The following is a 15,183-nucleotide window of genomic DNA, read 5'->3' on the forward strand; positions in this document are numbered from 1 at the left end:
ACACCACTTGGGGGGCCAGCACAGCACTGTGGCATAGCAGGTAAGGCCACCACCTTGCAGTGCCAGCATCCAGTATGGGCGCCAGTTTGAGACCTACCTGTTTCACTTCTGATCCAGCTCTCTGCTGCAGTCTGGGAAAGCAGTAGAAGATGGCCCAAGTCTTTGGGCCCCTGCACCTACATGGGAGACCTGGAAGAAGCTCCTGGATCCTGGCTTCAGATCGGTGCAGCTCCAGCCATTGTGGCCAATTGGGGAATGAACCAGAGGATGGAAGACCTCTCTCTCTCTCTCTCTCTCTGCCTTTTTCTCTCTCTGTATAACTCTTTCAAGTAAAGTAAATAAATCTTAAAAAAAAAAGAAAGAAACACCACTTGGAGGAGAACTCACTGGGAAAGGTGTTTGTGGCAGCCACAGGGTACCAGCACGCTAAATACAGATGCTGCTACCTTGTTTTCCTAAGGGAGCACATCCAGAGGAATGCACAGTGCCCTCACCCCTGCACATGATCTGTCACTCAGTAAATGTACTTCTCGTTTCACAAGGACAAGTGAGTCTGGGTCCACCTGCAAGTTTACAGTTAGCTGCCCCCCACCACGTGCCCCTATATCCGTGCTTTCCACATGGGAATATTCAACAAACCGAAAGCAGGAAAGACTCCAAAAAAAGGAACTGCAACAATACTAAAAGCTGTCACATTTTTTGTTTCCATTATTCCCTGAACAAAGCAGTTCAGCAGCTACATCTGCAGCATGTACCTTGTATGATGTAGGATAAGTTAGGTAGAGAACGTGTAATGTATACAGGTGTGTGTGTGTGCATATTCTACACAAGTTCTGTACTCACGCCTGTACACAGAGGTGTGTGCATGTACGACAGGCACCAGTGTACATGGGGAGATGTGTGAGGGTCTATGCAAGCACTACACGTACCACTATAAAAAGGATGTGCATGTACTACAGTTACCACTGTACACAGGGAGATGTGTGCAGGTTCTATGCAAGTACTTCACTCACCATTGTGTTGAATAATTATGTATGTTTAGCAAACTTATGCCTTTCATAAATATATTGAGACAGTGCCCCCAAGATGCCTGGAGCTAACTGTAAACAATTTTTGGGCAATTTAAACAAAAATAGCACACATTAAAAGAAACAACAACCAAAAGAAAAAGAAAAAAAGGTAGTTCCTCATCTTGTTAATTTCCCAGATCCTGTTCTGCAGTGGGCTGGGATTTTCACAACCCATACAAATCCCCTCAGTTTCAGAGCTGTGGGCTTCAACCCTAAGAAAGCAAATACTCCTTGATCTCTCATTCTTGTAAATTTGACTAAACCAAAAAGCTGAAATGTGGATATAGCTCCTAAAAGATGATATTTGCCATGGTCTCAACATTTTTTGCCCAATCCTCTCACCCAAGAGGACAATGTCAGGAGATGGTGGCTTGGATGTCCAGCCTGCTGAGCTCTGAGCAACAAAATAAATGTCTGCTGTTGATAACCTGCCCAACTGGTGCTATTTTGTGAAAGCAGCATGAATAGGCAATGGCAAAAATGTGTATTACATTTATTGAAGCAGGTATTCATAGAATCATTCATAAAGTTATTTCTTCTTAACCATGAGTTCTTTTCTAACTAAAGAAAAAATACTCGTATATTATAGTTTCATATGTTTCAAATACTCATCTATTTTCTTAAAATGATATATCAAATTCAACATCTCTGGCAACAGAAATAAACCATGTCTGCACTCTTGGCTTTTGCAAGCATGCCTTCACTGACATATGAGTTTGGTGTGCATCTTCCTACTCTTCTGGAAATTCAGAATTCAGCCCATGAAAATGATCACACAGAGGTAAGAAATCACAGGGACATGAACAGGGACCCTAAAAACGCTTGAGGCAGACATTTCTCTTCGGGACACCTGCATGAGTGCCCACTGACCCAGCTCATAGGAGTTGAGAGAACAAGGTGACTTAGACACAGCTAAATTTAAATCTTGTTCTAAATTAGCAATTTTGTGGCCTCTCCCCAATGCTCAGCACCAAAACATCTCCCCAGAGCTAAGAAAATGGAGCTCAGAAGAGCAGAAACTTGGACAGTGTCATTTCCTAATGGATGCTAGGCCATTGTGAGAATAATGCCTCTTTGAGGATGGCCCAAGTCCTTGGGCCCTGCACCCCATGGGAGACCAGGAGGAAGCACCTGGCTCCTGCCTTCGGATCAGCGTGATGCGCCGGCTGCAGCACGCCAGCCGTGGCAGCCATTGGAGGGTGAACCAACGGCAAAGGAAGACCTTTCTCTCTGTCTCTCTCTCTCTGTCCACTCTGCCTGTCAAAAAAAAAAAAAAAAATCCCTCTTTGAGAAAAACAGACAAAACTGGGCTGACGTTTTTGTCTCATGAAAGACAATCTCCAGGAATACAAAACTCATTTCCAATTTTTTTTCCTAATAAAATTTACCAGGAAACAGAGAAGTTAATACAGAAATCATTCACTGCTTTGAACAATGTTGTTCCATTCATTCCCTAGATGACTGCAGCAGATGGCATCGGGCATATTTTACTGATTTGTCTTTTTAAGTCCTTGTTTTTAAGATTGTTTATTTGAGAGGTAGAGTTACAGAAAAAAAGAGGGAGAGACATAGAGGTCATCCGTCTACTGGTTCACTCCTGAAAATGGTCACAACAGCTGGAGATGGGCCTATCTGAAGCCAGGGGCCAGAAGCTCCCTCTGGGTCTCCCACATGGGTGCAAAGGCCCAAGCATTTAGGCATCTTCTGCTGCTTTCTCAGGCATATTATCAGGGAGCTGGATTAGAAGAGGAGGGGCCGAGACATGACCTGATGGTCATATTGGATGTTGGCACTGCAGGTGGAGGCTTAGCCCACTATGCCACAATGCCATCCTTTTTAAGCTCCTTAAAATTTTAAGGGAGTATCTCTGGAAATTAAGGATATCCAAAACTCCGGGACCATGATGCCAAGTCTGATGAGGATTTCTTTGTGAGATTGACAGGGGCTAAGCCAACCATTGCAGGTTAGGGGACGTGACTGCCTTGGGCTTCTTGGAAACCCCAAGGACCCTGTGGGAGCCCTGGCTTGGTCACTGTAGGATACAGGAAAGGGAATCTGAACTTGGAGTCACTGACAAAGTTCACCACATTGTGTTGTAGCCACAACAGGCAAGAAAAGCAAGCTTCTGGGGAATGGAAGAAGCCACCGAGAACGTTCTAGAGAAAAGCAGCTGTAGGGCATGGAAAGCCAAGACACTCTGGCAAAAAGATCCCTGTGAGTGAGATCCCAGTGGAAAGAACAGGTCTTCAAAGAAGGAGGTACCTTTCTCTGAAGAGAGGAGAGAACCTCCACTTTGACTATGACCTTGTTTAAACAAGAGTCGGAGAACTCAGAGGGCTTCCATAGCCTTGGAAACTCATGACTGGAGCATAGGGAGATTACTGATGCCATAGACAGGAGTGTCAATTGGTAAAGTCAACAACAGGAGTCACGGTGCACTTACTCCTCATGTAGGATCTCTGTCCTTAATGTGCTGTACATTGAGATTTAATGCTATAACGAGTACTCAAACAGTATTTTTCACTTTGTGTTTCTATGGGGGTGCAAACTGTTGAAATCTTTACTTAATGCATACTAAACTGATCTTCTGTTAAAAAAAAATTTATCAATTCCCAACTTGACTCTCACTGGGATTAAACATGACAATAGGTCTGATCTGATTTCATCATCATTTAAAAAAATCATCTATTATTTTTCACTTTATGTTTCTGTGTGGGAGCAAATTGTTGAAATCCTTACTTAATGTATACTAAGCTGATCTTCTGTATATTAAGAGAATCGAAAATGAATCTTGATGTGAATGGAAGGGGAGAGGGAGTGGGAAAGGGGAGGGTTGCAGGTGGGAGGGACGGTATGAGGGGGAAGCCATTGTAATCCATAAGTCGTACTTTGGAAATTTATATTCATTAAATAAAAGTTAAAAAAAAAAAAGCAGCTGTAGGGCCGTCTTCTCAGCTGAGACTAGGCAGGCGGAAACCAGGGACTGGGACTCTATCCAGGTCTCTCAGGTGAGTGGCAGGGACCCGAACACTTGCACCATCACCTGCTGCCTCCCAGGATCCGCCTTAGCAGGAAGCTGGATTTGGGGGGTGGAGCTGGGACTGAACCCAGGCTTTGAGATATGAGACACAGCCACCTCAACCGTGAAATGCCCACACCAAGAGTCAGTGAGTAAAGCAACAATGAAAAAAAAAAAAAAAAAAACACAGAAAAGGCTTAAAAAATGAGAAATGAGGCATGGAGAGGCAGGTGTCTGCAGAAACACACATTTTCCTGTGTAATAAAAGGGGTTTTTTGTTGGTTGTTTTTCATACTATTTGTTGAACTCTTAGTGTAGGGTTAATTGTATATGTATAAAGTTAATTGAAAATAGTTCTTAGTAAAAAATAAGAATGGGACTAGGAGAGGGAGGAGGAAGAAGGGTGAGAGTGTGGGTGGGAGGGAGGGAGGGTGGCGTGGGAAGAATCATTAAATTTGTTTACATGAAATTCATGAAGTTTGTACACCTCAAATAAAAGGTTACAAAAATTTTTTAAAAACAGGAGTCACAAAGTCCCTCTTAGGGAAAGCAGGCTTTCTGGCAAGTTCTAAAATAATTCCCCTGTTGGAAAAATGTCTTTTGACTTCCTCCAAAATTATCAAAGAAAACCTATGATGACCCTCTGCCCCCAAAACAATATAACAATTAAAAAAAATAACACTATACCACCTCCTAAGTCACTGAGGTGGAAAAACAGAATTCAAGAGATATGCCTTGGTCACCCTCACTTTTCAGAATGGTGAAGAGCTGGGCAAGTGCAGGTCACAAAATGAAAAGCCTTATTCTCAATCACCCCGAAAGCAACTGCACATATCAGACATCAAGAGACACAGGAATCACAGGCTCAGAATGCCACAGCTTGGAAGGACTGTGTCTACAAAGCAAATATTTGGCCAACACTAGAGATGACCATTTGCAGGCAGTATGACCAGAGATATCCCACACACAACAACATTTTTTTACCCAAATGTGTGCATTTTATGCTCATTAACACTTCTCACCACCAACCATAAAACTTGGGGATTTATAAGAGATGCACATGGCAATCTTGTCCAAGTTTACACAGGAAGCAGCCTCCTGCTTTCAAGGAAGATGTGTACGTGCAGCAAGCTCATGTATGATAACCAATGCTTGGGGGAGGTTCCTTGTGTCCCAACCTGAGCTCCGGGCATTCCTCCCCTTCATCCACGATGCCCAGGGCTGCAACAAAAGCCCTCCCAGGAAGAACATGAATTGCAGGGAGGAAAAACATTCTGCGTGCTCTGGTTTGGGATTTGCAACTGCCAGACAGGAACTGGGTGCAGAGCTAATCTCCTGAGTCTCAAGGATAAGGAGAAACCCACAGAGGAAAATTCATTTGGTGGGCTCCAAGATGCTCAGGGCCATGCCCTTCTTCCTTCTTCTCACCTGTCTCAGTTCACATGCCGTGCATTGTCTCTGAGATCAACATGGAGCCAGCCGAGTCAATATTTAGAGTGGAAACATCCCCACCGTGGGCCACACAACTACCAAAACTGAATCATGAAGACACAGAAAATCTTAAACTGACCCATTAGTCAAGACACAGAATCAATCATAAAGACCCTCCCCAGACAGACAAATCCAGAACCTCATGGCCTTACTGCCAACTTCTACAAGACTTTTCAAGATGAATTCATCGCAGTTCTCAAGCTATTGGAAACCATTGTCCCTATAAGAAGCTGGTGTCTCTGATGCCAAAGAAGGTGCCATTGGTGCCATCCCCCAGCTGGAACACCTGCTCCTGGTCCAAGCCCCACTCGCCCTCATCTTCATCTTGGGGTTCACCCTCAGCCCCAGAGCTCCGGGCATTCTCATAGAGAAAGATCTGCTCATCAACATGCGCGGGGGCCAGGCGGTTCCTCTTGGCACTGACCATGTTGGCCGATGATCCAAAGAGGCGCTCAGGAAAGACACGCGTGGCCGCCACGCACCAATACTTCTGCAGCACCTTGGGCAGGCCAGGGAAGAGTGCTAGGCGATCCGACCACCACTTGAGGGGGTCTTCGTGGAGGCCGAGCAGCTTCTGTGACTTGAAATTGCTCAGCTCCTCCATAGCCTGGGCGTGCCACTCTTCCTGGTCCTCCCCACAGTCCACAGGGCAGAAGATCTCAGCCAACAGGTCGTGGATGGCGGTACTGGATGGGGGTGTGGATGCCAGCGGGAGCTTCTTGGCCGGCGGCTCTTCAGGTACAGGGTAGACCTTGTCCTCAGACGCTGTCGGCCCCAAGTGGGCATCCTGGGCCTTGTCGAGAAGACCCTTCAGCTCATCCACCACACGGTTCTCCACCTGCTGCCTCTTGAAAGCAGACAGGAAGGGCAGCCTCTTGTACCGTGGGTCCAGGAAGGTAGCCACGTTCAGGAACAGGTCCACCTCAGGGCTGTCCTGGTATGTCCTGGAGAGCTCCTTGGCAATGACCTCCTTAGCCATGCTGATCTCCTTGGGGTCCGTGTCCTTGGCACTGAGCGTGCTGTTCAAAAGCATGTGCAGAAGTGGCTTCACCATGCTGATGGCGGGGTACCTGGAGGTGGCCAGTGTCTCAGCCACTTGCTGGAAGGGCTGCAGGAGGTCCACGAGTCCCGCCACAGTGGTCCACTCAGCAGACTCCAGCATAAGGTGGTGGTTGTTGCTGTCCTCCACCAGCACAGCCGCTACAACCAACTGCTGCTCCTGGAGCCGCCGCAGCATGGCCAGCGTGCTGCCCCACCAGCACACGCGGTCACTCACGAGCATGCATGGTGGTGTGGCTACGCCCTGCTGCCTCTGCTTCTCATACAGGATGCACATGGCCACAGGCGAGTGCTGGAAGTACTCCACCAGTCTACGGCACCGGGAGAGCAGCCCGGCCAGCTTGGGCAACTGGAAGGCCTGCTGGATGGCCACGTCGAAGGCATGGCCGAGGCACGGCATCTGCACCGGGATGTCCAGCAAGGAGCAGGCCTTTGCCATGTCCCTCCCAGCATCGGTGGTGGCCCCAAAGACCTTGGTGCTGAGGCCCCACTCAATGAAGGCCTCGTACAGCACACGGGTGATGGTCTCTGCCATGTTATCTTCCGGCACCTCGAAGGTCTTCAGGCACCGGGAGCCCATGGACAGGCCACTGGGGGAGCCCACGCCCAGGAAATGGGCCGCCAACGTCACGTAGGCTCGGTTCTGGCTGTGGCTCCGCCACGTGTCCGTGGAGATGCCGCACCACGAGGCATCAGCCAGCTCCTTGAGCACGGCTTCCCGCACCTCCCCGTATTTCTGCGGAATGGCCTTGCTGGTGAAGAATTTCCGGCTAGGGAGCTCGTACTTGGGGTCGGCTGTTCTCAGCAGCACCCGGAAAGTGGGCTCATCGACGATGGACGCTGGGTACAGCCCCTCGCAGATGAGCCCCAGGATGGCAGCTGTGAGCTCCTGCTGCTTCTTGCTCTCGTAGCTGTGGCCGGCCTTGGCAGGGGCCGTGGTGGTGGCCAGTGTGTCCGGCACAGACTGCAGGGAGGATGCTTCCGGTTTGAGTCTGGAGAAGGCAGTGGCGAAGGCCTCACGCATCTGCTCAGTGTTGCTCTTGACGAACTCGCAGAACTCCTCGGGGTGGTTCTTCTCCAGGTGGTAGGACAGGTTGGAGGTGTTTCCAGAGTAGGCGATCTGCGCCATGCAGATGCGGCAGTAGATCCTCTTCCACTGCAAGATGCATCCGTCCGCGTCTGTGTCGAAGCCAAAGTACTTCCACACCTTGCTCTTGGCACGGGGGTGGGCCACCAGCTTCAGGTCTGCCTGGGGACCTTCCAGACTCTTACTCTCCATGGCTTGTCCGCTGGGAGCCTTGCCTTGCCAGGTGGACGTCCATTCATCCGTGCGGACCTGCTATGAAGCAGTGAGACAAACACAGCATGAGCAAAGGGACCCGGGTTCGCACAGGCACCCTGAGCAACATGGCCCACACAGGAAGGAGCAGCTCCGTTTGGACTTACAGGGGGCTGCGGCTCACTGGGTCAGGTTTCCTGGCCTGCGGCTTCCGCCAAGCCGAGGGCAATGTAACACACAAGCCTGCTCTTTCTTCCAGCTGAATCCTATGCACATGTTCCAGCTGCAGGAAACATTTTTGCTTTTACACATGGCAGTTCAGAAGGGCCATCCCTTTCAGCTCATTCCTCAGAGCGGCTGACTGCTACTGACTGTTTTTGGGGGCCCACCAGGAACTGGGCACACGGGAGAGCTGCATAGGTCATTTTAGAGGAGGCTGCTTGTATCTAGGGAGCCCAAACACACCTAGGCAGACCCTGCACTGTCACTGCCCACTTGCCTTAGAGCTGATTAAGAGCAAAAACCCACATCCAATGGCACTGCAGCTGGAATTAAGCACACCTGAGAAGCAAAAGCAGGACTTTGCGTTCACTATGGAGATTATTTTAATTGGGGTAAGAGGCAGGAACACTTCCTACAAACTGTACATTGGAAGAAAATCTGTTTCAAACATCGCACACTCTAGATTTCACATAATCTGTGATCTGTGACCACGGATTTCTCCACACACGCGATTTCTGCAAGTGCAGCCCCATCTGAGGGCAGAAACATCACATCTGCTGTGCCCATCAGCGTGTGACATCATCGTGTGACATCATCAGCATCTTGCTGTGGTAATGTTGATGACCCAGAAGCCGGTGACCCTGGGGTTCCTGTTGTTGTTGACAAATGTCCAGAAGCTCCAAGCTACCATTTTGGACTGTGTCCATGACTAAGGAGCCCAAAAAGGAGGCTGGGTTTTCTTAAAACTGCTGGTTACATCTACAAGCTGTTGGAACATTAAATAACAAACTTGACCTCCCATGCATTTTCTGAGAATTTAGGGTATGTTCATAATCAAGCAAAACATATCTCACTAATGATGACTGTGGGTTGAAGAACAATTGAAGAGCGATTCACCAGCAGGTATCTTGGAGCTAAGCCTTATCTGCAAACAAGGTCTACGTAAACATAAGAAAGGTGTTGAGATGAGACCATCCTGTCTTAGAGTGGCCCCTAAATCAATTGAGAAGTGTCCTCATAGCAAACAGATGAGGAGATGAAGCCACAGAGAAACCACAAGATAGAGAAAGACGAGTAGAAAGATGTGGACGCCTGGAGCCACCAGCAGCTGGAAGAGGCAGGAAAGAGATATCCTCTCCCCGGAGCTTACACAGTAAACTTGACACAACTACAATGAATGGAACAGAGACATCAAAACACACACCCATCTCCCAAGCTGTAAACGGGACCTTAGTGGGCAATAGGGTTTTGCAGATTAATTCAGGGACAGATCTCAGGATGAAGCTGTCCCAGATGATGCAATGGCAGGTGTCCTTAAGAGGAGACACAGAGGAGAAGCCAACTGAAATGAAGGAAGATACTGCAGGGGTGCAGCTAAACCCGAAGAGTCTGGAGGAGGCCATGAAGGTGTCTCAGTCAGCTTGCTCTAGATGGCTTACCCAATGCACATTTCTCACAGTTCTGGAAGCGGGAAGCTGGAAGCCGGAAGCCAGAAGCCCCAGACCCAGTTGTTCACAGATTGGGTTTCCAGTGAGAACACTGTATTGGGCTCATAGAGGGTCATCTCCTGACTGTCCTCACATGGAAAGGAGAGCTCAATTATTCACCTCTCATGGGCCCCACCTCTAAATACTGGCACATTCCCTTCACAATGAAGGGCACAGAAAAACTCAGTCCATAAGAGAAGGATCCTTTGCTAAGGCCTCTGGAGGGAGCACAGCCCTACGAGCACCTTGAGTTCAAACACTGGCATCCAGAATTGTGCAAGAATACACATAGCTGTGGTTTTAAGTCACTCTATGAGTGGTATTTGGCTATGGGGCTATGGCACCCCAGTGGAAACTCACACAGTGGATGTAAAAGGATAAAGGGTATCAGGAGTGTCCACGTTGCCCCAGTGATGGATGGGGGCCATTCTGAGACTTCCTCACGAACACTTACACCAGGTAATGCTCACTTTCATGCAACGGTGCCTGCTGGAGACTTTATAGGATGATAACACTACCACGTGCCTGATTACCTAAGCATTCCTGGTTGCAGCAGCTTCCCAAAGGTGGGACAAGGCCGCAGTTACTGTGATGAGATTCCAGTGTTCTCTTGCGTACTCTCCAGTTCCCTCCTTTGTGAGATCTTCCTGTCATATTACCACCATTGTCACTGCCATCATCACCATCACCATCATCACCGTCATCATCACTACCCTCATTAGCATCACCATCACTGTCATCATCACCACCATCACTGTCATCAGCATCACCATTGTCATCATCACCACCACAGTCATCATCATCTATGATCATCTTCATCCCTTCGCGGGGACCACAGAGGTTCTATGGAGGCTAATTCTCTCACCATCATGATCATAACTATCCCCACCACCATCATCATTTGGTGGAAAGAGGTTCTGATATCTAGAACAAAGCTGGATAGTCTACTACTACTACTACTATTAATTTTATTAGAAGCAATTATTTCAACAGAGAATTGATATGGTTGGTATTTGGCTAAAAGAGACCCTGGTACCTAGAATTTGGATTTATATTCCATTATCACCACCACTGTGATTGAATGAGCTTCCATTAATTTTATTAGTAGTAATTATGTCAACAGGGGTTGAATAATCAATGGTTGGTATTTGGCTCAAAGAGATCTTGGTACCCGGAAGATTGATTTATATTCCATTATTATAGCCACTACTCCCATTACTTGCTACCTTGTCCAACTCTGCACCTATACAATGAGCTGCCACATTTCTCAGATTTTCCTTCTGGGATTTAATAATAATAAAAAAAAATGGATCACAAGAGAGAACGGTATAGAAACAATGTGGAAAAACCAGTTCCCTTCTACCCAGCAGTCAATACAGAAACAGAGAAAATCCCCAAACAAGGCCACTCTGCCCCATAACATCTTGTCATTCTGGGCAAGTTACTTTTTGTTGAAAAATGATATATAGGGCAGGTGTTTCTTGTGGGGATTAAGACCCAGCTTGTGGTGTCCATATGCCATATCACAGGGTCTGAGTTTGAGTCCCACCTCCAACTCTGATCCACCTCCCTGCTATGGCCTGGGAAAGCAGTAGAAGATGGCACAGGTCCTTGGGCCCCTGCTCCCATGTGGGAGACCCAGAAGAAGCTCCTGGCTCCTGGTTTAAGTTCAGCCCAGCTCTGGCCGTTGCAGTGATTTGGGGAGTGAACCAGAGGACAGAAGACCTCTCTTTGCCTCTGCCTCTGTCCCTCTGAAACTCTGCCTCACAAAAAAAAAAAAAAAAAAAAAAAAAAAAAAAGTAAATCCTTAAAAAAAAAAAAAAAGAATTTTATCTGTGAACTACATGAAAGGTGTTCTGTTTCTATTTTTTTAAAAAAGTCTGAACTCTGAATTTGCCCATATGTTCTGCTTTGGGCCACTGCTTACCACTCACTAAACCACCAAGGCAGAGTACTCAGCCCAGCACCTGCCCATCCTGCATCTGCCTTTCAAATAACAACAAATAAATCTTTAAAAAGTGCACAGGAAAATAGAATTTAAGATTTATTCTGATTCAAAAAATGTTTACAAAGATCTATTTTCAGTTTACTTTATACTCATAAGATTAACCCTACACTAAGTAAAGAGTTTACACATTTGTTAAATACACAGAACAGAGGCATAGCAGTCTGGAGCCCCCTGGATGATTTTAATGTCTTAAAAGAGCACATGCAATTTTCAGATTCCAAGAATAAAATTGCCAGGTCTCCCATCCAGACTGGAACAGGCAAGGGTGGGAAATGAGGCGGGCTGATGGGCAATGACTAGCAGGTTCTGCCTCCAGTCAGTGTCAGGCAGGGGCGTGGAAGAGGGCTGGGTTCCAGACACAGACAGTTCCCTTGTCCGGTCAGAGGTAGGCAGGGGCGGGGAAGCAGTTCTGGGCGCAGACTGGCAGTTCCTTCCTCCAGTCAGGAAGAAATAGGGAGGGGGAACAGGGTGGGGTTCTGAGCACAAACTGGCATGGAGCGTCCCATACCAAGCTGCCGGTGCACCCCTTTCTCTCCTGGTTCAGTTCTAGGTCCGGTCAACTGCTGAGTGATGAGGAACTCCGGGCTTAACCAGAAAACACATTATATAAAAAGGACACATTTCACCTCACACTTACTTGTCATCTGCAAGTTTGCCAGTGTTTGCAACTCAAAGGAAGGTGTTTTTTCCAAGGCACAACCACAAAAGTGGCCTCTGACCGGAAGTGATTTTCTGCTGGCCAAGACCTCCCCGAGAGTGACATCCCCAGCCCCCCGGTCCCCCACCCCCGACCCCGAGATATACAACTCCTCCAAGGCACTCTGCCCACCCTTTCCTGGCATGGCCTCTGCTAACTGACCCTGGGTTGGGGAGCGAGGTGGGTCGCATGGGACAGCCATGCAGAGCGCAGGGCCACAAGCTGAACCCAGGCAACGGGGACAGGCGCCTGAGGTCTGGAGCGCAGGGCGCAGGTGCCCGGGTAACCTCGGCCATGGCCCTGTGTGGACTCGGAGGATCTTAAAGGGAGACCCCGGCCCACGGCAGGTGGCAAGGGGGTCTTCCGGGTGAAGGGGCAGTGCTTGGGTAGGGGAGGAGCGTGCGCCCCACAAGGACCCCATGGCCTCTGATCCCGGCTGCTCCAGCGCCTCCCACGCCAAGGTAAAGCCCCGCACCCACCCCTCACCACCTCCAGGCGCCGCCCAACCCCACCCCAGGGGTCTCAGGGAGCACGGAGCGCGCCCCGGGTCCAGCGCAGCCGCCGCCGCCGCCACTGCGTCTGCTCCGACGTTAGAGCGCCACCCCGGTCCGTGCCCGCGCCCACCTCTCACCACCTCCACGGTGCTGCCCAGCCCCACCCCGGGGGTCTCAGGGAGCGCGGAACCCGAACCCCAGGCCCCGCGAAGCCGCCGCCGCCATAACGGCCCCACCCGGCCCCCGGCCCGCGCCACCCGCCGGCTCACCTAGCTCGGTGAAGCCCCCGCCACAGCGACGCAGCGGCTGCGCCAGGATCACCGCAGTCCCCGCCGCGCAGACCCGCAGGTCCGCCCGCGCCGCAGACAAAGGCGACATGGCGGCCCCAGCGCCGCAGCTGCCGCCACTTCCGCACCGCCCGCCCGCGGCGCTTGGCACTGCACTGCTGCGCGGCCCAACGCGCCGCCCCCGCGCCCGCCTGCCCGCCGGACCCCCAACCCTGACTGCCTTCTCCCACACACACCCCACCTCGCCCCCACCCCCGCCGCCTCGGAGCGCGGACCCCTCCCCGTAGCCCCTCCGGGAGCTCTGCCTGGATTGCTGACTCCGGCCAGGCCCGCGAAATCCTCCCCACAGCCCCGCCTAGGCCCTCGTTGACTGCACCAGGACCCCCTCCCAGATTGCTGAGTCCAGCCCGGGGACCCCTTCCCCAAATCCCCTCCAGGAGCTCCCCTTCCAGCTGGAAACCTCTTGCCCATTCCCTGAGCCCGTAGACCCACAACAGGGCCCCACTTGAACTGCAGACCTCTGCTGGGCCTGTGGACCCCGGCCCAGACCGCTTAACCACAGACACGTCCCCGCGGAGACCCCGCTGGGGCTGCAGACCCCCTGATGTAGGCAGACTGGATTAGATTTGTGAGCTGACAGACCACGCCTTTACCACGCCCCCTGTGTGATCTCCTGCCCCTACCTGACCCCACCTGTATGCCCGCCTGCCAATCAGGCTACAAAACCACTCCCCTTTGGAGTGGATAAAAGGCCTGAAACAAGGTGGGTCAGGCACTTTTTTCCCTATTATTGACCATTGTTACCCTTGTTGCCCTATGCCTTTGGGCACCTGGCCTTTGGGCTGCCCGTGATCTCTGCCATGATAAGCTGCCAATGGTAGCTGCTCATAACAAAATGCTTACACGGGCCAGCGCCGCGGCTCTCTAGGCTAATCCTCCGCCTTGCGGCGCCGACACACCGGGTTCTAGTCCCGGTCGGGGCGCCGGATTCTGTCCCGGTTGCCCTTCTTCTAGGCCAGCTCTCTGCTGTGGCCAGGGAGTGCAGTGGAGGATGGCCCAAGTGCTTGGGCCCTGCACCCCATGGGAAACCAGGAGAAGCACCTGACTCCTGGCTCCTGCCATCGCTTCAGCGCGGTGCGCTGGCCGCAGCGCGCCGGCCGCGGCGGCCATTGGAGGGTGAACCAACGGAAAAGGAAGACCTTTCTTTCTGTCTCTCTCTCTCTCACTGTCCACTCTGGCTGTAAAAAAAAAAAAAAAAATGCTTACACGTGGCTCTTGACCTACTCTCTGCTAGGTAAAGATCTAGACTTCGTTTCTCATTTAGATTGAGCCCTCACTTTCCTATGCATTTCTCTCACTGAATAAAAAGGTTGAAAAACTTCATGTCATCTGGTCTATTTGCGCCAATATTCAGAGCCCACACAGCTTATTAATTTCAGAAATATGAATAAGCAAATCAGTATCAGTATCACCCCTGCCTAAACCCCCACGTAGATGGCAGCCCCCCACATCCTCACAGGGACCCCTGCCTGGACTGGTTACCTAGCTTGCTAACCCCCACCCACACCTGCCAGTACCTGTACCCTCCCCCTGGATTGCTGACCAAAGCTCTACCAGCAGACCCCCGCCCATGTCCCCACCAGGACCGTCCCCTGAATTGCAAGCCCCACCCAAACTCTGTTCCTACCATATACCACCACAGCCAGCCCTCTGATGCCCTCACTCAGCCTCTGCTGGGACCAGAGACCCCATGCCACTCCATCTGGAATTCAGTCCTGACAGTGCCTGGACCTTACCTACCCCCATACCTGGACTCCATACCCCCCAAGCAGGCCATCTCACCTCCCAAGAGAAAACTCTAGACCCCCCAAGTCTGACTCCCCCACAACCCCTCCCCTAAATTGTAGCCCCCCCATTGAAACTTCAGACCTCCACTCAAACTTGGAACCCATTCCATTGTGGGACCCCTCTTCACCCCCACCTATCCACTGTGACTCTGTAGATTAACCCACAGATATCGGCCCCACCACCACCACCAGAACCCTCTGGAACCTGCCCCTTCCCAGACCC

General features: G+C 50.5%; 1 protein-coding gene across 3 annotated transcripts; it reads right to left on the reverse strand.

Moving 5' to 3' along the window:
- Positions 1-1,546: 1,546 nt before the first annotated feature.
- On the reverse strand, positions 1,547-14,036 carry ZBED1 (zinc finger BED-type containing 1). 3 transcript variants are annotated; one of them, XM_008250571.5, is made up of 2 exons: positions 13,096-14,036; positions 1,547-7,975 (listed from the first exon to the last, which is right to left on the reverse strand). In XM_008250571.5, the coding sequence occupies exon 2, from the start codon at positions 7,916-7,918 to the stop codon at positions 5,801-5,803; it is 2,118 nt and encodes a 705-aa protein (XP_008248793.1). In that variant the 5' UTR covers positions 7,919-7,975; positions 13,096-14,036; the 3' UTR covers positions 1,547-5,800. The 3 variants fall into 3 exon arrangements, with proteins under 3 accessions (XP_008248793.1, XP_008248792.1, XP_008248794.1); XM_008250570.5 differs by having other exon boundaries at positions 1,547-7,978; positions 13,096-14,035; XM_008250572.5 differs by lacking the exon at positions 13,096-14,036 and adding an exon at positions 12,273-13,063 and having other exon boundaries at positions 1,547-7,978.
- Between the last annotated feature and the right edge of the window lie 1,147 nt (positions 14,037-15,183).

Source organism: Oryctolagus cuniculus, chromosome 2 (assembly GCF_051225735.1).
Source record: "Oryctolagus cuniculus isolate XC-2025 breed Fujian yellow rabbit chromosome 2, ASM5122573v1, whole genome shotgun sequence".
Taxonomy (NCBI): domain Eukaryota; kingdom Metazoa; phylum Chordata; class Mammalia; order Lagomorpha; family Leporidae; genus Oryctolagus; species Oryctolagus cuniculus.